The sequence below is a fragment of the Notamacropus eugenii genome, chromosome 1, assembly GCF_028372415.1.
Source record: "Notamacropus eugenii isolate mMacEug1 chromosome 1, mMacEug1.pri_v2, whole genome shotgun sequence".
Lineage (NCBI taxonomy): Eukaryota > Metazoa > Chordata > Mammalia > Diprotodontia > Macropodidae > Notamacropus > Notamacropus eugenii.
This window is the reverse complement of record NC_092872.1, coordinates 368,305,442-368,330,225: the sequence shown is the minus strand read 5'-3', so window position 1 is coordinate 368,330,225 and position 24,784 is coordinate 368,305,442. Positions and strand designations below refer to the sequence as shown.

At 39.7% G+C, this 24,784-nt stretch overlaps 2 protein-coding genes and 1 pseudogene across 3 annotated transcripts in view; all 3 read right to left on the bottom strand.

Moving 5' to 3' along the window:
• LOC140518404 (protocadherin alpha-8-like) overlaps positions 1–21,557 on the bottom strand; it is a 184,215-nt gene extending 162,658 nt beyond the window's left edge. Inside the window, exon 1 of one of the 2 annotated variants that reach the window (XM_072630548.1) lies at positions 18,332–21,557. In XM_072630548.1, the coding sequence (XP_072486649.1) occupies positions 18,332–20,851 (2,520 nt within the window). In that variant the 5' untranslated portion in view covers positions 20,852–21,557. The remainder of the gene's footprint in view (positions 1–18,331) is intronic. The other variant, XM_072630543.1, reaches the window with a different exon arrangement.
• Positions 1,032–9,278, bottom strand: LOC140518403 (protocadherin alpha-5-like). Its single transcript, XM_072630542.1, has one exon. It carries the CDS (start codon positions 3,579–3,581, stop codon positions 1,149–1,151), a length of 2,433 nt encoding a protein of 810 aa, XP_072486643.1. The 5' UTR covers positions 3,582–9,278; the 3' UTR covers positions 1,032–1,148.
• On the bottom strand, positions 10,972–13,664 carry LOC140518405 (protocadherin alpha-3 pseudogene; annotated as a pseudogene).
• Positions 21,558–24,784: the final 3,227 nt, after the last annotated feature.

The following is a 24,784-nucleotide window of genomic DNA, read 5'->3' as shown; positions in this document are numbered from 1 at the left end:
GTAACTATCATGATGTAATCAGAAGAGTTATTTGAAAAAAGCTTATTTGAAAAAAGAACTAGACGATGAGTGAAATCAAAATTTTAGCCCAAAGTTTAACGTAGTGGAAAGAAAGTCAGGTTTGATAGGCCATGTTGGAAATGTGATGCTATAGACATAATATCTCTCCTAAAACTGAAAAAAAAAAAAAAGATAGAGCCCATTCCTGCATTTTGGGTAGATACGTCATTGCCAGGATGCAAATTCAATAAACTAGTGCTTGTATAAGTACATTTTTAGCTCTACTTTCACTGAAAGAAGACTGCTTATTATTAAATTAAACAAATACTTGTTAAGAAACTATGATATGCAGAGAATGGTGCTGGATGCCGGGAGATGTACAAAATTTAGACAATACTTAGTTCCTGCCCTCACTGCACTTATGTTCTAAGAGAAGCCTACCTATAATATACCCAAAAAAAAAAGTAATATATGACAAGTTTCTCAGAAAGTTACAAATGTGCTATGGAGCATCCCTGAGAAAGTACAGTGGGGAAAATTTTAGGAAAGACATCATGAAGGAGAGGCCATTTGAGTTAGGCATTTAAAAATGGATAAGAATTCAATAGTTAAAAAAGACAGCAAGAAAAGTTGTGGTTTTGTGGGATATTCAGAAAACTAGATTAGAGTACATGGCGGAACTTAATTTTTAAAAATAGAAAACTCGGGTGTTGCATTATTGCAGAGGTCATTAAATGCCCAGCAGAAAAATTTTAAACCAGATTCCATAGGCAATAGGGAATCACAGCTGATTTCTGAGCATAAATCCAGTATAAATAAGATTAGTCAAGGCAGCTACATCAGCAGAAATTCACTAGTCATTGCTACCCTCAGTTATTATCCTTGTTAAATGAGAAATTTTTAACCACAAATAACTAATTTTTAAAAATTGAATTGCTAAAAAAAAAAAAAAGCTAAATTTTATCAAGACTATTTGATTGAAATGATACTAAACAAGCTTCCTATAATGGGATTTGGAAGGAGGAGTGAAAGTCGAAAAGGCCATGGGGCTATGCAGTTGTGAAGATCAAAGAGATATTTGTAAAGCGCCTAGCACATAGTAAGTATTATATAATGCTAACTGTCTTGGGGAAATTTTAAAATTATTATTAAATGGTTGCTAAGAGATAGGTATTTGGACTCACCTTTCCGGAATGCTCCATCACAACTTCCTGGGTTTGACCTCCTTCCCTAGAACCAGGAGGCTGGGGGAAATTGGGACTGAAGGCCATGAGATCATTCTTGGTCACTCCATCCCAGGAATACACATTCTGCCGCTTCTGCTGAGAATAAGACAAGCTCCCAACCTCACCGGAGCATACCAGTGTGGGCTTCCCAGGACCACACACACCCTTCGGGGCCGCAGAGCATCGAAGAGCCACATAAAGTAACAGACTCAGCACGAATAAACTAGACACCGAGCAGATGGCTATGATCAGATAAACATTCACATCCACCAGCGCTGTCTCCTTTCCCATACCAGTCTTTCCTAGGACACCAGAAGCAGTAGATGAAGTTTTGAACGTCTGCCCGTTCTCCACCAGTGACAGACTCAAAGTTGCTGTGGCTGACAGCACAGGCTTTCCGTGGTCCTTTACTAATACCAGTAGGATGTGCCTCGATGCATCCGAATCCTCTAGGGCACGCGTGGTGCTAATCTCGCCAGTGTACAGACCCACACGGAAAGGGCTGCGCCCAAAGCCCACCTCTGGCATCAGCTCATAAGACAGCCAGGCATTGTACCCTGAATCCGCATCCACAGCCCTGATCTTCGCCACCACGTGGCCCACGGCCACAGACTGTGACACCAGCTCTGTCACTGGGCTAATGCCAGCATGAGGCGGCAGTACAGCCGGCGCATTGTCATTCTCGTCCAGCACGAACACCTGCAGACTCACGTTGCTGCTCAGTGGAGGGAAGCCCGAATCCCGGGCATTCACCTGGAACTGCAGCAGCTCCAGCTCCTCGTGGTCCAGAGGCTGCAAGGCGTACACTTTCCCGCTCTCCGAGTGCACAGACATGTAGCTTGACAGAGGACGCTCCCCAACCTGCCGCTCCACTAGTGAGTAAGACACCCGTGCATTCTCTTGTGCATCTGGGTCCGATGCAGACACAGTAAAGATGTGACAGCCCGGTGGGTTGTTCTCCTTCACAAACACCGTGTACACAGGTTGCTCGAAGGAAGGCGCATTGTCGTTTACGTCGCCAATTCCCACAGAAACGCTGGCGGTGGCCCAAAGCTCTGGCGTCCCACCGTCCCTCGCAGTCACTACTAGCTCATAGGCTGATACGCTCTCACGGTCAACAGGACTGTCCAGCACCAGCGAATAATAATTCCTGAAGGTGGACACCAGCGTGAAGGGCCCCGGGGGCGACAGCGAACAAGTCACTTGTCCGTTGGCTCCCGAATCTCGATCAAAAACACTAATGAGGGCGATGACTGTACCTGGCAGGGCGTCCTCCGGAACTGGCAGAGACAAGGAAGTCACAGACACCTGGGGAGCGTTATCATTAACGTCTAGTAACTTCACCATAACTTTGCAATGTCCTGTTAATGGAAAAGAACTTCTATCGACAGCCTCAACCTTGATTTCATATAAATTACATTCTTCATAATCCAGATTTCCGTTTACTCTTATTTCTCCTGTATTACTGTCGATGATAAATTTCGATCTTACATTGGCTAGAATAAGACTTCCAAAGTGATATAGTATTTCCTTATTTACTCCTTCATCTGCATCAGAGGCGTTCAATCTGATCACTAGCGTCCCATTAGGAATATTTTCGAGTAATCTAACACTGTAGATGGATTTATCGAATGCTGGGGCATTATCATTTGCGTCCAACACGGTGATCAGCAGCTGTGCTGTTCCCGTTAGTTCTGGTTTGCCTTGATCTGTGGCCGTCAATAATAAGTTGTGCTCAGGAGTTTCTTCTCTATCCAAAGATTTCTTCAAAACTAACTCTATGGATTTAGTCTCTCCCTCATTTGTATTTATATCCAAAGTAAAATATTCACTCCCAGACAGCTTGTATAACAATTCTGCGTTGGCTCCGATATCAGCATCAGACGCGCCCCCTAGTGGGAATCTAGAATCTACAGGCCTGGATTCTAAAATAAATAATTTTTGTTGCTTAACCAAGAACACAGGAGGATTGTCATTAATGTCCTTGATCTCCACCTCCACATGAAAAACCTGCAGCGGTTTCTCCACGATCACCTCCAGGTGGATGGTACAAACCGGGTTTCTACCGCACAGCTCCTCCCGATCGATCCGCGAATTCACAAACAAAACGCCATTCTGCGCATTTACCTCCAAGTAGTCTCTGCGATCCTTGGACACCACCCGGAACAGCCTCGACACCAGCTCCCCGACCTCCAGGCCCAGGTCCTGCGCGATACGACCCACGAACGTACCGTGTTTCGCTTCTTCCGGCACCGAGTAATGGACCTGGCCGCTCCCCACCTCCCAGGATGTGTGCAGCAGAAATAACAGCAGCAACTGCTGGGCTCCCAGGACTCCTCTCCAGGAAAACGCCATCGCAAAGCCTTTCTCTCTAGATTCATAAATCACTGGTTCATGATTCACAACTTCAAGAATTCCTTCGGAAAACTACCTTCTCTTTAAATCCAATTTTCTTGGCTTGTTATCTTCGTTGAACGTTGCCGTTCGTTCTGAATCAGCCATTGAATGAGCTTGTTTCTATTCCGATGAGAAACACGGTTCATCCTTTGTTAGAAAATCCACCTTGTGGAGGACAGCGACATCATGTGGCTTAATATGTAAGTATAATGGTGATTAATATAGAGTTACTGTATTTCTTTCATTCACTTCTTTTAGGTCCCATTACCTTCATTTCCTTTGTGTTCCTTTGTTCACTTCAAGAACCCTTTCAAGGTCTCATATTTTGTTAATATAAGTCTACTTAGACTCTAAATATGGTCTTCTTTTGTAAATTGCTCTTCCAGGCACAATGTTGTTTGAAATACAAATATCAGGAAAAAATACATAATTATGTAGTTTTCACTTAATTGTACTTTCAAGTTTCCAAACTACATATACGAGACTAATGAAACTGTTTTTCCTGCATGGATTCTTTGAATTATCATTATTGTTGGATGGGTATTTCACAGACTGAAGTTCTATTAGTCCTTATTCTTCCAGGGCTTAGCACAGTGCTTGACATACATAGTAGGCTCTTAAGATATAAATTCTAGTTGACTGACTTTTTCAATCACACTACACATTTCCATTTGTGTGGAAAATATCCTTTTATAATGCAAAAGCTCAACGTTTCACGATATTACTGTAAATTTGAAAATCTGTAGACTAAGCCTCAATATGCCTACATACTGTCTTAGTTTATTGATCATTAGAGAAACTTATCACTGACCTCTGCAAATTGCTATTTAGTAGTTTTGTTCCTCTCTTATGTCCTTTGCCGTGCCTCTTATTCAAGATGGTAATTGTTGTTCCCATACTATCGGCTATCTATATATGTTAGGCAGCATTACTAAATTCAAAAGAATGTTTCAATTCCTGCTATCTGTCCCTTCCATGAGGAAAGAGAACTCCTTCATTCTCTTGCTGAGCAGAAAGAAATGGTAACTGAGAAATAATTTAACCTATTATTACTTTCATCTTTGTCAAAAAAAAATCATCTATCCTTTATACACACAAAATTCATCCCTTTATTTTGAAATCTGTCCACTAATTTACTCAATACCAAGGTTATCACCTCTAATGGAAAAATAATTCTTTGGGCACTCTAAGTGCTTGCTGGTCCAACATATTCCAAAGCTGAAATCCCCTATTCAGACTTGAACTATTGAAATAGAGAAAATCTAAGATTTCTCTTGTCCAAAAGATAAGTACATTTTTGCCTTGTACTTTAAAAGGACATTTGGTTCTATCTATAACTGAGGTTATGTAATTCTCTTGTATGTTTAATATCTACAGAGTCCTAACATTAACCATGAATCCAAACAAAATGAGATAATGTATGTAAAGAATGGGGCAAACCTTACAATACCATATAAATATGAATTATAATTATTACTGTGTTGGTGGTGGTAGTGGTGATGTTATACACTTGTGCAGAGCCAGTCAGTTGTAACTGAATTGTTTTTTAATCACTAACGAATTAAAACTTTATCAACAATATTTTGAGTAAAAGGCAGGCAGGAAATTCACACCCAAATGCACAGTCTACAGAAGCAACTAAGTTCCAAAAGGGAAAACATTCATGACTTCAAAGGGCAAACTCATTCTTTTGGATTTTCTTGGAAAAGGTTGGAGAAGCTATGTGACACAATAGATAAAGCATTATGAAGCTCTAAAATCTGGCCTCAGACATTTATTCACTCTGTGATCCTTGGAAAGTCATTTAATTTGTTTGCCTTAGTTTTCTTATCTGTAAAATGAAGATTCTAATAGCACCTCCTTCCTAGAGTTGTTGTGATAAGGGGAAATAAGATATGTAAAGTGCTTAGAACAGAACCTTAGCACATAGTAGGCACTATATCAATATTAGCTATTATTATTATAACTAAGTCTCCACTGAAAATTGGCCCCATTGTTGGCTTGAAAGATTTCTTTCTATAAGAAGTATAGAGAAGAGGTAAGTTATGAAAATCAACTCAAATTACTGATAAAAGCAGCCACTAACTCCAGTTCTATCAAAGTACTTTGATTACTCATCTTCCAAGTAATTAATCCTACAAAGAATCAAATTTAGAACTGAGAAAAGTCAGGGGTCATTTAGTTCTCCTATTACAGATGAGAAAACTGAGCCTCAGAGGAGGTATTTCGACCTTTTATCATTACATTAGAGTCTAAAAGCAGTAATCAGGACAGAATACTTTTTAAGGAATATAAATTTAAGATATATTAAACATGAATATTAAACATGTCAAATTATTTTCCATCCAAAAATATGAAATACATACATTGCCTCAGCGATCTCAGGAACTATATATGTCTATGTACTTAATGAAAGCAAGTGTCCACTGCTTTGAAGGAAAAACCATTTTACTAATGCAGAACCACAGAAGTTTTGTCTTCATCATTTCATATTCTCTTTGCTCTACTTTTTCTCCCCTAAACACTGTATCAATTTCACCCTGGAAGTTGGTGGTCCGATGCTGCCTGCTGATCTGATAAAGCCAATTTATACAATAATTGTTGTTACAATATTGATAGTGCTGATTTAAAGTTACTCTACTTACTAACATTTACATTTTCTAAGATTTCCAGAATTGGCAATGCTTTAACACAAACATATGAATTGTTACTTCTGTAATTTGATTTATTGTATATATCCAAGTGAGAGTCATGTTCGGAAGCAGAGAGCTTCTAAATACTCCTTACATCACACAACCTAAGCAACTTCATACTTGACCTGTGCCCAAAGCCAGACTAGAGGAAGTATATTAGGGATTTTGCAGTCTTGGACCAAGATAGGTTAGATCAAACAGAACAAGACCTGAGAGAGGTGAAAAGCTATGGTGAATAGCCTCATGATCTCAGAAAACAAGGGAGTCTGACTTTAAAGATATTGAAAAACAAAGGCTAAAGATAAGTTTGTCTTGGTTTCTGCAGATCCCAAAATGTGTTCATGTCCTCATTCAAATGTTTTGAGGTTTTGGAGGAAGTTTTATTTGCTTGTTCACCAAAGTTAAGTAGAGTTGTTACCTCATATTTTACTTTCCCTTTGCTTTTCTATAGGGTACTCTGATTTTTGTTTCATTGGTTTTTAGTCAAACTGCCTCAAAAAGTGTTTTGAACTTAATCTCAGCATGTTATAACATAATTGAAGAAGGAACATGGGTGCAAATAATTGAACTAAAAAATAATTCAATAAGGTAGAATCAAGGAGAGGCTCAAATACCAAGGAGAATTTAAGATGTTTATACATACATACAATTTCATACACCATATATAATAAAGAGATACTGTAATCTCTACAGTGAATGTTATGACTGAAATGTCATATAAAAATAACAGGCACAGTTTATCTATTTAAAAAAAAATAAAGACTAAAAGCACAAAGGCAGGTAAATAGAGCAGCAATAAGACATATTTTCTCGACTGGGGATTATGAGAATGGATTGGAGAGAAAAATATTGTTTGTGATATTTTTCATGGTTTTTTTTTTATATTCTCTCTCTTCTCCAAGATATTTGAAATTCAGTCCCTTAATGCTGTCAAAATGCTGTCACTTCCAGCATCAGTTCTCTCCATGTGTATTATTTTCTGTTCCATCAATTCTCTAGGAATTTATCTTCCTTTCAACCCCAGATATACATATAAAATGCTTTACATAAATTATCTCATTTGATCAGAACAACCCTGTAAGATGGATTTTCTCATAGCAAATTGAGTACTGAGGTTTAGAGTCCAAATTTAGGAGATTCACTGCCATTGATAAATAAAATATACTGTTATGGAAATGCTAATGTTTGGGGGATGCCAACCCACTTGAGGAAATCATGGTACATAAGGTATATAATGATCTATTATTTATTATCTATTAAATAATGATAACGATCTATTAAAGTCTTCCCTGCTTCAGACTTTAAGTGGTTTCATTTTGGCTTGTAAAGAGTATGAAATTTTGAGTGGCTTCACATGCTAAATGATCCATTTGCAGATTAAAAAGGACTTGAACCTGGGAGTGGCCCATTCTCATCTGGTAAAGATTTACTACTTCATTTGCTGGAATTATAGGGCAATTAGCCATTGTTTGACTGAAAGATAGGCCACATGTTGAGTGACCTTAAATACAAGAAACAAATGCTCAGCAAATGTTTTTCTCTAGAACTTTAGACTGGGGGGGGCAATTTCTTTAGTGAAGCCAGTGATCTATGACAATCAAAAAGAAAACTATATATGAAGGAAGCAACCAGCTCTTGAAAGGAAATTATTCTTTTCCTTTGCTCTTCTCTTCCAGAATGAAGGGATTTCTCTCTCTTCCCTGCCCTCATGGTTTTCCTAACAGAGCAACTTGCCCAGTAGAAGAATTATGCTCAACAGAGAATTAGGTATAGAGAGATCTAGATTAAGATATAGAGGGTCAAGTTCAACTACAGAAAGAAGGAAGCCCAGGGAGCTCACCTGAGTGACCTGCCCAGGAGAGATAATACACTTACAGAGCAATATGAGGATACAATGAAAAGAAAGAAGACTTCAAGGCCTGTAAATGTTAGATGCTTGAGTTGCTTTGGCGAAAATGGTCCCTATATGTGTGTCTCCTTACTAGGATATTCAGTGTTTATGCCCACATTTCCCTCCAGCACTGTGTTTATCTGGGGGAGAGTTTGCCTCACATTTATGGTGAGAAGGAGTCATTATGATTGTTCATGCTATTTTGATTATTAAAGGTGACCTGGCAAAGAACTGCAAGCTATATTTATAGGAGTGTGTTTCCCTAAAGTTCTTTAAACCTAGGAGGTCAGTCCCTCAAGGCACCCAGTTGTTTGGGTAATTCAGAAGAGGTCCTACACTAACAAATAAGCTCTATTTTACACAATATTTGTTATTCATCTTCCAGTTTCATCTATAAATATGGTTGGTAAGATACACCTTAGTAGCATCTCAGCCAAGTTTTTAAAAGGCCCATTTTATCTCTCACTGTTCGGGGAGGCAAGGCTGCAGTAATCATCTTCCTTAATGGGCCGCAAATTAGTTTCTACTTTAAACTGATGTTTTCCATTCTTGGAAACACTGCTTGGTATTAAGATTCTGTTCCTTGAATTACATGGCTAATGGATTCCATGGACCTCTATGATGTGATGACTGCTTTATATCAGTTAAATTTCTCTAATGGTGATAGTAACTATCTATACTTTTATCAATTTACCAGATAAATCAGATAACCACTTTGTTCATTGCAAACAGTATCTTTTCCCTTTATCTTTATTCCTTCTTGCATGAAACAATTTATGTTCTAATTATGAACATAAAATTGCTTTGGAAATGACTTTAAGAGAGTAAGCAGTAATCCTATTTGTTAAAATACAATCCTATCTCTGATATATGAAAGTTGAGGGACCTTGAGCAAGTCATTTAATCTCTCATTTCCCTAGACAGATTATACACAAATTGGAGATCTGCATATCTGGAGGGAGGTTCCCTTCTCCATTGAAATCACAGATCTGGAGTAAAGCAAATGGACAACCAATTTCATTTTTTGGTGCTCGCCTTTTTCAGGGACTGCTCACTTTCTTCTTGCAGGGAACCTTCATAAGAGTCTACAAAATATTGGCCTTTTTTATTTCTTAACCCTGAAATACTTTTTCCAAAATATTTTGGTTAATCTCCCCAGTTCCTCAGCCTCTCTCTCTCTCTCTCTCTCTCTCTCTCTCTCTCTCTCTCTCTCTCTCTCTCTCTCTCTCTCTTTCTCTCCCTCCCCCAGGAAGAGTCTTTCCTGTCCTCATCACCCTCTCTCTTCTCCTTTTATCTCTCCCTTTTCTTCTATTTCTCTCTCTCCCTCTTCCTCTCCCTCTCTTTAACTCTGTCTCTGTCTCTCTCTGTGTGTCTGCATGTATGTCTCTGTCCCAGAAAGATTTTCAAGCGCTCAATGAAATTTCTCTACTTCTCCATGCTTTACAACAAATGCTGGTGCATAAACTTCACTGTGATCTTTCTGATTTTCTTCTCCTGAGCACAGCAAGGCAAGATGACCAAAAATCTTAAGAAGTCAAGGAAAACTGAGTGAAATCTTCAATTAACAAATCATCTATCCAAGAAAAAGTTAAGAAGAAGATAGGAAAATTTCCTGAAGATTTCTGACATCAGATGCCTGGTATACATTCCTTTAGTCAAAGGAGCAACTACTGTAAAGTGAGAGTAATAACCACATGCAGAAAAGCATAAGTGATAGAGTGGTATTGGTAGGTTAGCTTACCAACCACTGAATTGCTTTGTTTTACCAAGAATAAAGCCTTGCTTCTTCTATCCAAGATTTTGAAGAAACTCCACTTCAGGAACTAATGAGTTCATACACAAGTAAAGAATGCTACTAAAGCTACTTTCATTTGTTCAGCAAGAAATTCCACAAGTGAAAATAATTTTGTCCTCTGACATGGGATCCTCCTTTAAAATTGAATAAGGGTATTTAATGTTCTTTCTACCAAGAAAGCTTGTGATGCATCTCAGTTACTGCAGGTTTTCATCCAAAACTTTACCAGAATTAACTATAGAGAAAGGAATTCTGAAAGTATCAGATACAGATACATCATTTACGATATGGTAGATACTCAATAATGAAAAGGTTTTAAAATACTTTTGCCTCACAGAGCAGAGTGATTATTACTAGGAGTTAAATTCCCCCTAACCACTGAGCAATTCATAAATATAAAGAAATTCAAAGGTCAAATCTGGTAACAACTAACCAACACAGGAGATTTTCCCAAGGAAATCCTATTTCAGGAAACACTAGGTGTGAAGCAAGTCACTAGGTAGAGTGCTCTGCCAGGAGAATGCTTAATGATTGACTTTATAAAAGAAAATGCATTTTCCTTTTAAAAGATATACGAAGAATGATTTTCCCTATCAAAATTATAAAAGCCATTAAAAATGTTCAATGAGAAAACTTAAAAATGCATTATAAAAATTACTCAAGAGAATTATTTATAACAAATATTTTATAATTAAAATTTAAATTGACTGATTTTTCTGCACTATATTATTCCTTACTGTATGGGGAGCAGTTTGATATATTAGAGTTCTGAGGAAAGAATGAGATAATATACATAAAAGTGTTTAGCAAACCTGTAAGTCCTATGTACATTAGCTATTATTCGTAATGCAAACAAATGCAAATAAAAATATCACTCAATGTTCCAAAATTAAAACAAAGAGGAATTAACTATTTGGTCTCCCAGGGAAAGTTTTCTGAAATAACAAATTTAATTTAAGGAGCCAAGAATGGAGGGGAATTAACAAATGAAGAAAATGGGGCCAAAAGACGCAAATAATTTTTGAGAGAAATAGCTCCTACAATCAAATATAAAGTTGAATAATCTATAAGAAATTCTAGGACCCACCTTGGCAGAATGATCCTGCCCCACTACCTGCTGCTCCGCACTGTCTGCTGGGCCAGAACACGGAGGGAGGTTTGGGCTGAAGGCCATAAAGTCACTTTTGGCACCTGCCTCTCCAGAGCAAACCTTCTGCCGTCGCTGCTGGGAATAGGACCAGCTTCCAACCTCACTGGAGCACACCAGCGTGGGCTTTCCGGGCCCATAAACATCCTTTTGGGGCGTGGAACACCGCAATGCTACGTACAGCAAAAGACTCAGCACCAGCAGACTAGATACTGAGCAGATGGCGATTATTAGATAAACATTCACATCCAGAGCCATTGCCTCTTTCCCTGCTCTAGCCACTGACCTGGACACACCAGAGGAAGCCTTAAGCGCCTGCCCGCTCTCCACAACAGATATACTCAGAGTGGCAGTGGCTGACAGAGGGGGCTCCCCGTGGTCTTTTACCAGCACCAGCAACATCTGCCTCGGCCCATCCGTCTCCTCCAGGACTCGAGTAGTACTGATCTCTCCCGTGTACAGACCCACTCGGAAAGGGCTGCGCCCAACGCCCATCTCTGGCAGCTGCTCATAAGACAGCCATGCGTTGTACCCTGAATCTGCATCCACAGCCCGGATCTTCGCCACTACATGGCCCACAGCAGCTGACTGTGACACCATCTCGGTTACCGGACTAACGCCAGCGTGAGGCGGCAGCACAACCGGAGTATTGTCGTTCTCGTCCAGAACAAACACCTGCAGGCTCACGTTGCTACCCAGAGGAGGGAAGCCCGCGTCTCGAGCGTTCACCTGGAACTGCAGCAGCTCCAGCTCCTCGTGGTCCAGGGGCTGTAAGGCGTACACTTTGCCGCTCTCCGAGTGCACAGACACGTAGCTCGACAGAGGACGCTCCCCAACCCGTCGTTCCACTAGCGAGTAAGACACCAGGGCGTTCTCTTGCGCATCTAGGTCCAAGGCCGACACTGTGAAAATGTGACAGCCCGGCGGGTTGTTCTCCTTCACAAACACTGTATACATAGGCTGCTCGAAGGCAGGTGCATTGTCGTTTACGTCGGCAATGGCCACGGACACGCTGGCAGTGGCCCAAAGGACTGGCGACCCTGAATCCCTCGCAGTCACCACTAACTCGTAAGCCGGCACACTCTCGCGGTCCACAGAACCCTCTAGTATCAGCGAATAGTAATTTCTGAAGGTGGACACCAGCGTGAAAGGCCCTGGGGGTGACAGAGAGCAAGTGACCTGCCCATTGGCGCCAGAGTCTCTGTCTGACACGCTGATGAGAGCGATGACTGTGCCTGACGGAGAGTCTTCTGGGACGGGGAGCGACAGTGACTTCACTACCACTTCGGGAGCATTATCATTAGTGTCCATCACTTCGACCAAGATCGTGCAGTGACCCGCCATCTTGGGAATTCCTTTATCGGTCGCCTCTACCTGGATTTGATATGATTTACTTTCTTCGAAGTCTATTTGTCCGATCACTCTGATGTCTCCATCCATCGGATCTACTGAGAATTTAGATAGTACATTTGGGGGGACATCACTCTCAAATGAGTAAATAATTTGGCTGTTTGTTCCTTCGTCCATATCTGAGGCAGTTACTTTTATTACCGTTGTCCCGTTTAATGAATTTTCTGCCAATTTAACTTTATAGATTTTTTTGTTGAATTTAGGGGCATTATCGTTCACATCCAACACTGTGATCCGTAGCTGAACTGTTCCAGTAAGCTCTGGTTTGCCCCCGTCAGTGGCTGTAAGCAACAAGTGCAGTTCGGGAGTTTCTTCTCTGTCTAGAGGTTTCTTTAATACTACTCCGAGAGGTTTAATTTGCTCATCATTGTTTTGTATATCTAGAGTGAAAAAATCATTGGGGCTTAGCTTATAGGTGAGAACAGCATTCACTCCAATATCTGCATCCGATGCGCCCTCTAGTGGAAACCTAGAGTCTAGTGGGCTGGATTCAGAAATAAACAGATTCTTTTGTGATACGGAGAACACAGGCGGGTTGTCATTAATGTCCTTGATCTCCACCTCCACGTGGAAAACCTGCAGCGGTTTCTCCACGATCACCTCCAGGTGGATGCTACAAACTGGACTGCGGCCGCACAGCTTTTCACGGTCAATCCGCGAATTCACAAACAAAATGCCATTCTGAAGGTTTACCTCCAGGTAGTCCCTACGGTCGGAAGATACCATCCGGAACAGCCTAGAAACAAGCTCCCCGACCTCCAGACCCAAATCCTGCGCGATACGACCCACGAACGTACCGTGTTTCGCTTCCTCTGTCACCGAGTAGTGGACCTGGCCGCTCCCCACCTGCCAGGCTGAGTAGAAGAGAAGACAGTGCAAAAGCCTCAGGCCACCTCGCCCGGAAAATCCCATCGCAAATTCTTTCTTCTGGAATTATGTCACTATTTATGACTCGAAATGAGCATCATCTTTGGGAATGCTGTGTGAATCTTTAAACCCAATTTTTTTTCCTTTCTGGCCCCTTTCGTTTTCTCTGAAGCAGCTACTGAATGAGCTTCTTTCCTACACTGGGGAGAAAGTGGTTCTTCTTTGTTTAAAAACCCACTTTGCGGTGTATGGCGACATCATGTGGTCCAATTTGTAAGTACTATCGCGATTTATTTGCTGCAGGCTTTATTTCTTCAGTCTTCTTAGGTTTTTCTATTCATTTTCATTGTCTTTAAAATATGCTGTTGTTTATTTTATGTCAAGTAAAACTCTTGAAATTATCTTTTCATCTTACAATATTATTTTCATATAAAATCCAAGAAAATATTATAATTTCCTTCTCATATATTGTCACCTATAAAGTTTCATAATATTCATACAAGATAATAGATATTTTTCTGCTTGAATTCTGGGAAATAAGTATTCTATTGTAGTATTGTATCCGTTTCTATTTTTTTATATTCCTTTTATTTGCTGTCGATTTTTAGCCATTTGAATAGAAAATGTCCTTCCTTGACATATCAGTCAGATTTCACCATTATTTTCTTAAACCCAGGCCTTCCTGATTTCACAGCCAAGTTTCTCTTGATTAAGTCACATTTCCTCCCACTTGCTCTAGAAAGTTGCTATTGTAAAAATAAAATGTCCTTTCCTCCCTATATTGCCTCAGCTAGGGTTGAAAAATGCTTATTCCTTTTCTATAAAGAAATTATAGCTCAGAATGAAAAACTTTTTTCCAATGATTATACCTCACATGGGAAGCAAGTCACATTTTTATAAATCAATTCATTTTTCTTCTACATGTTCAAACAAACAAAAAAGACTGTCACTTTGATTTTAAACATAAAAAATCTTATTTAATGCTGTTTGGGTGATAATACCTCTTAAAAGGTGTCTTAGTCTAACAGCGCTTATAGAACAAAATTTTTGACACCTGAATTTCTCTAGTTCTCAGCTACTTCATCTGGGAAAATTTGAAATTGTCCTCTTCCCCTGGATATGCTGTTTCATTGATTTACAGAATACCTTATGAGTAAATCCCCTCTAGCCAAGGAGATTAGCACTTCTTCTGCAGCTGATAGTCTTACAGTTCTGAGAAGCACTGAGAAATTAAATGATCTGCCCTGTATTACAAAACCTGCATGTGTCATGGGCAGGACTTGAACCCAGGCTTTCTTGACTCTAAGACCAGAACTGCCCCCCCATGATGTAGAAAAAAGTCCCTGAAGTGAAAGGAAATATAAAAGTCAAAATATTACCTAGCCAGAAATAGTAATTGCAATCACTCCTCAAAAGAAGAGAGCTTTCTCTCTATCTTCCTATCTCTGCATAGAATGGCAGATGAAACCCACTGGGGCTTGAAGAAAAAGTCATATTACTAACAGAGGCACAGGATATCACCCCTATAAGAAAAATCCTGAAATGAGTGAAACTTCTCTTCAGCACCTACAACATCCCCTTTTTGCCTTCCTCCATGGGTCTCGGAGTCCTAGTACTGCCTTACAATCTTCTAAAATTAAAGATAATAAAATTATGACTTTTATATCATTCTTCATTATTTAAAAAGCTTTTTGCCTTTGTAAGATGATACATAGGTTTAGAGGTCCAGGACTTTGGAAGTTATTTAGTCAGATATCTTATTTTACAGATGAGAAGCCCAAACAAAGTGACTTGCCCAAGGTTACACAGGAAGAAAGTCACAGATCTGGTTTTCAAAAGCAGATTCTCTAATTCCAAAGTCATCACTTCTTGCTCTCTAACATAATTCATCCCTTAGCTTAGTTTAGTCTCACAATAATCCTAGGGGATAAGAAGTACAAATTTCATTTTTCCATATTATAGATAAGAGAAGTTAAGTAATTTACATAAGATTACAGAACTAGTAATTTCACAAAGTTCAACTCAAATCTAATTCCTTATCCAATGCTCTTTCCTCTAAACCACATCATGATTTACTATAACCCTAGCCAGATTACTTTAGGAGCAAACTCCTTGGCCAAACAGAAGATATGTAGTTCCAGTGCCTTGAGACTGCTCAGTGATTTACATTTCTGTTTCAAACATAAATGATGTTCAGTTATATTTTAAAATGTACTTTCAATGCTTCTCTTTAAAAATGCAAAGACTTCTAAGTAAGGTAATACATTCCCATGGTAGCTGGATGTGTAATGAACCAACGGACACTTATATGAGTGACTACTCCAAGCAAGGCCTGTACTGGTGATGTAGAAACTGATTTTAATGGTGTCAAATGGATGTGTTATCAGACTCAAGGGAACTGCCAAGCTTGTGAGAAATGAAAGATTTGAGGCCTTGGATAGGCTGCATGTAGCTACAAATTTCTCTGCTCAAGTATGTTCTTTCTCAACTGCTGCTTCTTTCATATGTACTGCTAAGTCCCAACATAATGACATCTGAATCTGGGTCAGTTATCAATTTATTTTACTTGTTACTTGACCTAACTACATTAGGTCTAATGTTCCCTGAAAAAAAAGTATTTAGTTCCGTAATCTGCTGCACCATAATAGACTGTCACAGTCAGAGAGTGTTCAATTCTTTTCTCAAATCAGTCTTGGAGGAAACTTTCTGCACAAATGTTAAAGCATTACCACACACTACTCTTGATCACATAGGATGTTATACAGAGTAGTGGCTTAATAAATTCTCATTAAACAACTTAACCAAACTTTTATTTCTACCATCGGTTGTATTTTTTTAAAAGTACAGAAGAATTTAAGTCTTAATCATCCCAAATGTACCATTAAATTTTATAATTAATTTCATTACAATCTGACTCATTTTCATTTCAGCTATTTGTGATTCTGATTTCTAGTCCAAGTATATTTTTTTATCCTTAACAACATGCATGAAATAAGCAAGGATCTCTTTCTTATTATGACATATGTTCCAAAAGTGGAGGCTGAGAGTTTGTGCTAGACTCCTCTTGTTGAATTTTCACCTGTTCTACAAATTTTATTGGCTTGTTTTGAAGATACCAAAGTATTCACCTGCACATGGAACAAATCTACCTCAGGGATATGTTTAACACTCAGGAAAATACCCCCAAACATCACTAGGCTTCCTCTTCCTTTTATTTTGGATAAACTCCATGAAATTTTCCCTGAGTCCTTGTGACATAAAATGTTTAGAAAACAGCAGAATTTGAACTTGAAAGAAATCAGTACGTTGAATGCCAAGCAAAAGTTATTATTTACTAAAAAGTATAAATGATAGAGTGGTATTGTGAGTTTGCCTTATAGAAATTGGATATGCATTACTAAGAATAAAAACTCTCCACTGATTTTCACAATTCTAAAGACAAGCCATCATCTTCAGGATCTCATTTTCTGAAATTATTTATGCCTGTGTGAATATCATATACATTCAGCTGTCATAAGATCTTGTTGATGTCCAGTCTGAGGGTTTTTTCCTGTCAAATGCTCTTGTGGATCGTTTTGCTAAAGGAGATGTTCCCCTAGTCCAGAAGTTGTGGATCAGACTTGGATTAGACCGCACCTTGGGTGGTAATGAGGAATGGAAGCGGGGATAGATGCAGGTGTGAGGAGTGGCCCATGGGCTAGATTTCTCTTTGCTAAAAACCAACAGGATGCCACAGCTACTGTTCCAACAGGTTATATCTTCCCAAGAAGTCCTTTCCACCTGCCAGGGAACAGTCATTGGGCTGCCCTGCTCCACTAGTGTTGGCTTTCAAAGACCAAGCAAAGAAGATTGAAGAGACTAATCTTTGTTGCTACCGAACCCAGAATTTCCATATTTCCACCAAAACAGGTTTTGTGATTCACAGAAATGACACTAAGCTCCCTTAGGTCTATGATTCTTCTATGCTGGAGATTCCTCTAATTTTTGTTTACTTGAGTGTGAATCAGATATCACTTTCTAAAATCTTTTGAACTCAATCAACAAAAGTACTCATAAAATACATGAATGAGATGAGAGGGACAAAAATCAAGTAAAACCCAGAATTTCATAAACCTGTAACTGATAGAGCAATAAGGAACTCCAAGAATTGGATGAAAAGTCATAAAACAACTCAGAGCTTTTGCCATATTTGTGAAATGAACATAATAGCACTTACCTCACAAAGTAGTTGTGAAGATCAAATCCCATAATGTATACAAAATATTTTGCAAACCTTAAAATGATATATAAATACTGGCTAGCTATAACTTAGATGATTGTCTGCTTTATAAAGCATCATTCACAGTGGCTATTTAATGCTATTAATACAAAGCAACTACATATCTTTAAAGATTACTAACCAAACATTGATTGTGCCCATCAAAGAAATGGAATGTATTCCGGAACAATAAAAATGAGAACTTAGACATGAAAAAAGAAACATCATTCACACTAATGATATATATGGTACAAAATAATTATGTGGGTGATTTCGTTTCGTTTAGTTTTTTTATACGAAAGAGATGTAATGAGAAAAAGTCAAATGAAGAATTCTACTGAAAAGTGTAACCATTTTCATGCTGTTGTAAGTAAAAGACAAATAAAAACATTGACAATGAAGGGACAGACTTAAGAGGAAGGAGAATGTGAATAAGGAGAAGATGAAGGAGGAGGAGATGGAAGAGGAAAGACAATCATTTAAGGAATGCTGTCAGGGTACTTAAGAAATGGAAAGCATAATTTGAGGAGAGAGAAATAAAAATTCTAAAGTAAAAAGATTAACTCCCAAGAATTGCTGAATATTTGGGGGGAAACAGCACTTTGCCACTAAACAAAAATTAAAACGTACAATCAATAGTCACCTACCTTCCCTGAGCTATCCAAGTCAGCCTCCTGCTTCTGGCCTCTTTCCCCAGAAACAGGACACGGAGGGAGGTTAGGGCTGAAGGCCATGAGGTCGTTCTTGGCCGCCCCTTCTCCAGAGCATACCTGCCGCCGCTGCTGGGAATAAGACCAACTCCCCATTTCACTGGAGCACACCAATGTAGGCTTGCCAGGCCCACACGAGGCCTGTGGAGGCGAGGAGCACCGAAGTGCCACATACAACAGGAGACTCAGCACCAACAGGCTGGACACTGAGCAGATGGCGATGATCAAATACACATTCACATCCACCAGCGTTGTCTCTTTTCCCACACCAGCCTTTGCCGACATCCGGGAAGTCCCTGAAAAAGTCTTGGAAGTCTGTCCATTCTCCACCATTGAGACACAAACAGTGGCTGTGGTGGACAGGGCTGGTTCTCCATGATCTTTCACCAGTACCAGCAGCGTCTGCCTCGGCCCGTCCGATTCCTCCAGAGCCCGTGTTAGGCTGATCTCACCAGTGTACAGCCCCACCCGAAAGGGGCTGCGACCAACGCCCGACTCGGGCTGCAACTCGTAAGACAGCCACGCATTGTAACCAGAATCCGCGTCAATTGCCCGGATCTTGGCCACCACGTGGCCCGCTGTCATCGACTGGGACATCAACTCGGTTACCCGGACCCCACCTGCTCCAGACCCTGAGTGCGGGGGCAGAACCACGGGAGAGTTGTCGTTTTCATCTAGAATAAACACTTGCAGGCTCACATTACTGCCCAGCGGAGGGAAGCCTGCGTCCCGGGCGCTGACCCAGAACTGCAGCAGCTCCAGCTCCTCGTGGTCCAGGGGCTGTAAGGCGTACACTTTGCCGCTCTCCGAGTGCACAGACACGTAGCTCGACAGAGGACGCTCCCCAACCCGCCGCTCCACCAGTGAGTAAGACACCAGCGCATTCTCTTGGGCATCGGGGTCAGACGCGGACACTGTGAAGATGTGACTGCCTGGTGGGTTGTTCTCCTTCACAAATACAGTGTACACAGGCTGCTCGAAGGCAGGCGCGTTATCGTTCACGTCTCCGATGGCCACAGACACGCTGGCAGTGGCCCAAAGGGCTGGCTTCCCGCCGTCCCTCGCAGTCACCACAAGCTCATAGGACGGCACTCTCTCGCGGTCCACAGAACCCTCCAGCACCAGTGAGTAGTAATTTCGGAAGGTGGACACCAGCGTGAAGGGCCCAGGGGGTGACAGTGAGCAAGTCACCTGCCCGTTGGCACCAGAGTCTCGGTCAGACACCCGGATTGAGGCAATGACTGTCCCTGAAGGGGCATCCTCTCTGACTGGCAGCGACAACGACGTCACTGCGATATTGGGGGTGTTATCATTGGCGTCCAAGACTTCCACCAGAATCGTGCAATGACCAGTCATTGGGGGATTTCCTTTGTCTGTCGCATCAACTCGAATTTCATAGGAATTAACATCTTCAAAATCCAAATGTCCTTGAATTAAAATTTCTCCTGTATCTGAATTTATATGAAACTTCTCATTAATCACAGGTGGAGAGAGACTGTTGAAAGAGTATAAAATCTCCCGATTAGTGCCCTCGTCCGCATCGGAGGCATTCAGTCTGATCACTAAGGTTCCACTGGCTGCATTTTCTAATATCTTCACTTCGTATTCGGATCGTTCAAAAGTGGGGGCGTTATCGTTTACATCCAGGACTGTGATGAGCAGCTGCACTGTGCCCGTGAGTTCAGGTTTGCCCCCATCTGTGGCTGTCAGTATTAAGTGATGTTCAGGAATTTCCTCTCTGTCTAGCGGCTTTTTAAGCACAAGTTCCACCAATTTACTTTGGTCATTCTTTGATCTTACTTCTAGAATAAAGTAATCATTGGCACTGAGCCTGTAAGTAAGTAAGGCATTAGAGCCAATATCTGGGTCAGAGGCTCCCTCTAGAGGAAACCTAGAGTCCGGCAATCGGGATTCGTAAAGGAACAGCTTTTGTTCTTGCACTGGGAACAAGGGCGGGTTGTCATTAATGTCCTTGATCTCCACCTCCACATGGAAAACCTGCAGCGCTTTCTCCACGATCACCTCCAGGTGGATGCTACAAACCGGGTTTCGACCGCACAGATCCTCCCGGTCGATGCGCGAATTCACAAACAAAATGCCATTCTGCACATTTACCTCCAAGTAATCGCTGCGACCCTTGGACACCACCCGGAACAGTCTGGACACCAGCTCCCCGACCTCCAGACCCAGGTCCTGCGCGATTCGTCCCACGAACGTACCGTGTTTCGCTTCTTCCGGCACGGAGTAATGGACCTGGCCTCTCCCTACCTCCCAGGATATGTGCAGCAGAAATAAGAGCAGCAACTGCTGGGCTCCCAAGACACCGCCCCAGGAAAACACCATCGCAAACACTCTTCGCTTTATTCCGAAGGGTTGCTCAAATGTTGGGATAAGGGTGAATATGGGTGTCCGTTTCTCCAGTCTTATTCTGCAGCATCCGCCATTGTTTTGCATCATTTAACGACAAAAACGGAGCCTCTTTTTCAAGACCCAAAAGCGAGTGTTTAGCCATATTCTGTGGTCGACAGCGACATCATGTGGCACCAAAGCGTAAGTCATTTATTTTCTTTATGGTGTAAAAAAGTAGCTCATATTTTGCCCAGCATTTAATTTTGTTTCAGAAACATTGTTTTTCATTTTTTGAGTTTTGCTAGCTCTTGCAGCACAAAACAATAGTTTTTCCGTCGAAGAAAGGATACCTTCATTGTGACTGTTTCTGCTGCTTTACTATGAAGGAAATGATGCTTTGGTTCTTTTATATTGGACTCAATTTTAAATTTTCAGAAAGAGATTAATGTATTAAGGAAAAAAATGAGTTTAGTACTTGCTGCTGTAGAAGTGGAAAATTGCACGTTTTAGAACACTAAACAGAGACTCTAGAAGAGTGCTGGATGGGAGAGTAAGAAGAGTCAGAAAGCTTGGGTCTGATTCCGGAAGGTTACTTACTGTGGCAAACCATGTACCCTTTCAGAATCTGTTTCTTCACAGCTTAATTGGGAACAATAATGCTAGTTGGTCGAGAAAATCCATTTGTAAACTTTAAAGGAGCATAAGAAAGTCAATAATATAATCTTGCATTGTAAAATATTTATGGTGCATTTTTATATATTGAGTCAATAAATATTAAGTGCCACTGTGTGCCAGGCACTATGCAAAACACTTAGGATACAAAGAAAGAGAAGGCCACCTTCTCAAGGTCAATTGGAGAAGACAACATGCCAACAAGTACTTATGAAGAGATTATATTCAAGATAAATTGGAAATAATCAACAAAAGAAAGGCATAGAACTAAGGAAGATTTGGGAAGGTTTCTTGTAGGAGTTGGGATTTTAGGTAGGACCTGCAGAAAGCTAGAGAATCCAAGAGATGGAGAAGAGTAGGGAGAAAACTCCACATTATAGGGCAACCAGAGAAAATGTCCAGAGTTAAGAGATGGAGTATCTTGTTTGAGGAACAACAAGGAGGTCAATGTCACTGGATTGCTGAGTATTTGAGAAGGAGAGAGGTTGAAGGGTTATGTGAGGTATAAGATGACTAGAAAAGTAGAGGAGCAACTTATCAAGAGCTTTGTATGCTAATCAGAGGATTTTATACTCAATTCTGGAGATGACAGTGAACCACTGGGGTTTCCTAAGGGTGGCATGTTCAGACCTACACTTAAGGAAGATCACTTTGCCAGTTGCATGGAGGATGAGTAGAAAGACTTTTGGCAGGCAAATCTATCAATGAGACTATTGCAATTGTCCAGGCATGAGGTGATGAAAGCCTGCACCAGGGTGTTTGGGAGTGTAAGAGAAGAAAAGGTGGTCCATTCAAGAGATGTTAAGAAGTCAAAATCAACAGGTCTCAGCAAAAAGTGGATATTGGTGGTTAAAGAGTGTGGCGTCAAGGATGACATCTATGTTGCAAGCCCGAGGAACTAGGGGAATGGTGGTACCCTCAACAGCAATGGTTAAAAAAGGAAAAGAGAAGTGTTTATGGGGAATGTTAAATACCAATAAGCAACATATCCCAGGAGCCAGCCACGGAGTCAGAAAAACCTAGACTCCAGTCATGCATCTGATACATGGTGGCTGTGTGTCCTTGGGGCAGTAACTTAAATATTCTCAATGCTCCCAGGCAACTCTTTAAAGACCCTTAGCTGAAGAATAACTGCTGATCTTCATAACAGAAGGCCTTCTCTAACTGGAAGTTTCCCACCCCAATTACATTAATAGATTGCAATTTTGGGGGGGGAAAACTTACATTCTAATTGTTATTTATACAATTTCCAACATCACTTGGATGATTTTCTTTTAAAATATATTTTGATTTAATTATCCAAGAAATTGATTAGTTTTTAGTAGCAATTCTCCTTGATCTCCCTGCATTATTTAATAGAAAACTTCATTCCATAAACAATTTCCTTTCTCCTTTATTTCTGCGTACAAAAATTCTCTTTATTCTTCAAAGTCTCATTCAAATGATATCTTCTCTGAATTATTATAACACATCATACGTTTTTCAATCATTTATTTCATAGTCTCTTTGTCTAGTTATTTATGAACCTTCTCTGAATTATTAGTCTAATTCTTCCTTGATGTCAGCTAGTTTATCAGTCATTTTTGTATGCTTATCTCTGTTTAGCACATAACCTTTCTTTAGAGTAAGCATTCAGCACATACTTTAAAGACAAGGAATATATGATAATAGTTCTAATTCTTTATTGCCTTAGGGGGAAATAAAGTATTTAAAGGTCCTTAGACAATGCTAAGTTGTTTATGAGTGATCTAGAAAATGTGCTGAGGATCACCCAAAGAGTTAGTAACAGGGTGTGCTCTAAGACTATGGCAAAATCTAGTTCTCTGCTCGTGAGGATCCCACTAACCATCAGGAAAGCAACTAAGTCCTGTGCCCTTAGTTTAGTTTCCCAGGTCCCCAATAAGACTTTTTCATAGTCATGGTTCCAGTGAATGAAATATTTTTGCTTTTTAATTTTCACTAATTCATTGAAGCTACTTTTTTTTCCTTCCAATCCCTGATCATCTTCATTATTGAAATGGTCATTGTTTACCTTGATATTATAATTAAATTACTACTTTCTTTATGAATACATAAAAAATGCAACTGAAACTTCTTATGAGAAAGAAATTAGTTACAGGAGTGTCATGTCATCTCCTGCCAATTTTAAAAAATAATATATTTAATATAATAACATGAATACAAATAAATGAGTACAAATAATATTTCTAATATAATGTCATGAGTACAAATACATATTGAGTATCAGATACTCAAATTTAGTATTCTCATAAAATTAACAGAGTTGTCCAGTACATTGGCAATTGATGAAGAAAATCCCTATACCTTCAATATTCTTAGAATTATTAAGCATCAATATTTCTTTCACCCAAATAAGGAACCTTAGGGAATTAAAGAGACCTGTGGAAGATGACACATGCAACATATGAGAAATGGAAATCATAATCCTGATCAATCATTAGATGCTTATTGACAATCTAGGTGGGCCTGATCTGACAAAATAGCCAATATCCTTTGACCATCAAAAGGAGGGAGTTTTGGTGTGAAGTTAAATGTAACCATTTAAACAAAAGAATTTTCTTAAAAGCAATGAGTCTTTCTGTTTTTCCTAAAGATATTTACTATATTACTAAAGGTATTCTTATGAAATTTACTATTCTGATCAATAAATTATTCTTCAAAAAGCTTAATGATAAGAAGATATTCTTTTGTTCTTAGATAATTAAATTTACAAATGACAAAGAAAGTCTCTACAGTCAAAACTAAGAGCACACAATGAATGAAAAGCAATATCTCACTGAATTCAAGTGGCTGAAGGGAAGTAGTTAACATCACTTTTAAAAGAATTATCAGGAGATGTATCAAAGCCAAATCTGAAGTTTCAGGTCTAAAGAAGAAAGGCACACATGACAATGTAGTGTTGGAAATTTGATATTGAAGATCTAAAGTTCAGAAGCAATGAAAGAACATTATTTCAATAATACCCAAGGGTAAATGACAGTCAAGAAATAGATTCTTCAAACAGGAGTTTATCCAAGTAAAATATTGATTTTTTTCCCTTCATATTTTCATAGAAAAGGCCTAGTGACTATACTAACAAATCCACTTTTGCCAACTTTTCTTAAGCACCTGCCATCTAACAATGAGGAGATCTAAAGCTTAGACAAGACTTTATCCCTGTCCCTGTTTGCATGGTATTTAGGTGATCACTATAATACACAGAAATTCAGCTACATTTTAAAATATGTTTTAGATACAGCAAAACAAATTATTATTAAAGGTTGAGGGAAAGATGGGAAATTACATGTGGGAAAAGAGAAAACTTCTTGAAAGAGATAAGTTTTGGTCAAGAATATCAAGGGAATCATT

What these genes read in the sequence shown, in the direction of transcription:
- LOC140518403 (XM_072630542.1), bottom strand. Translation starts at nt 3,581, where the DNA reads ATGGCGTTTTCCTGGAGAGGAGTCCTGGGAGCCCAGCAGTTGCTGCTG.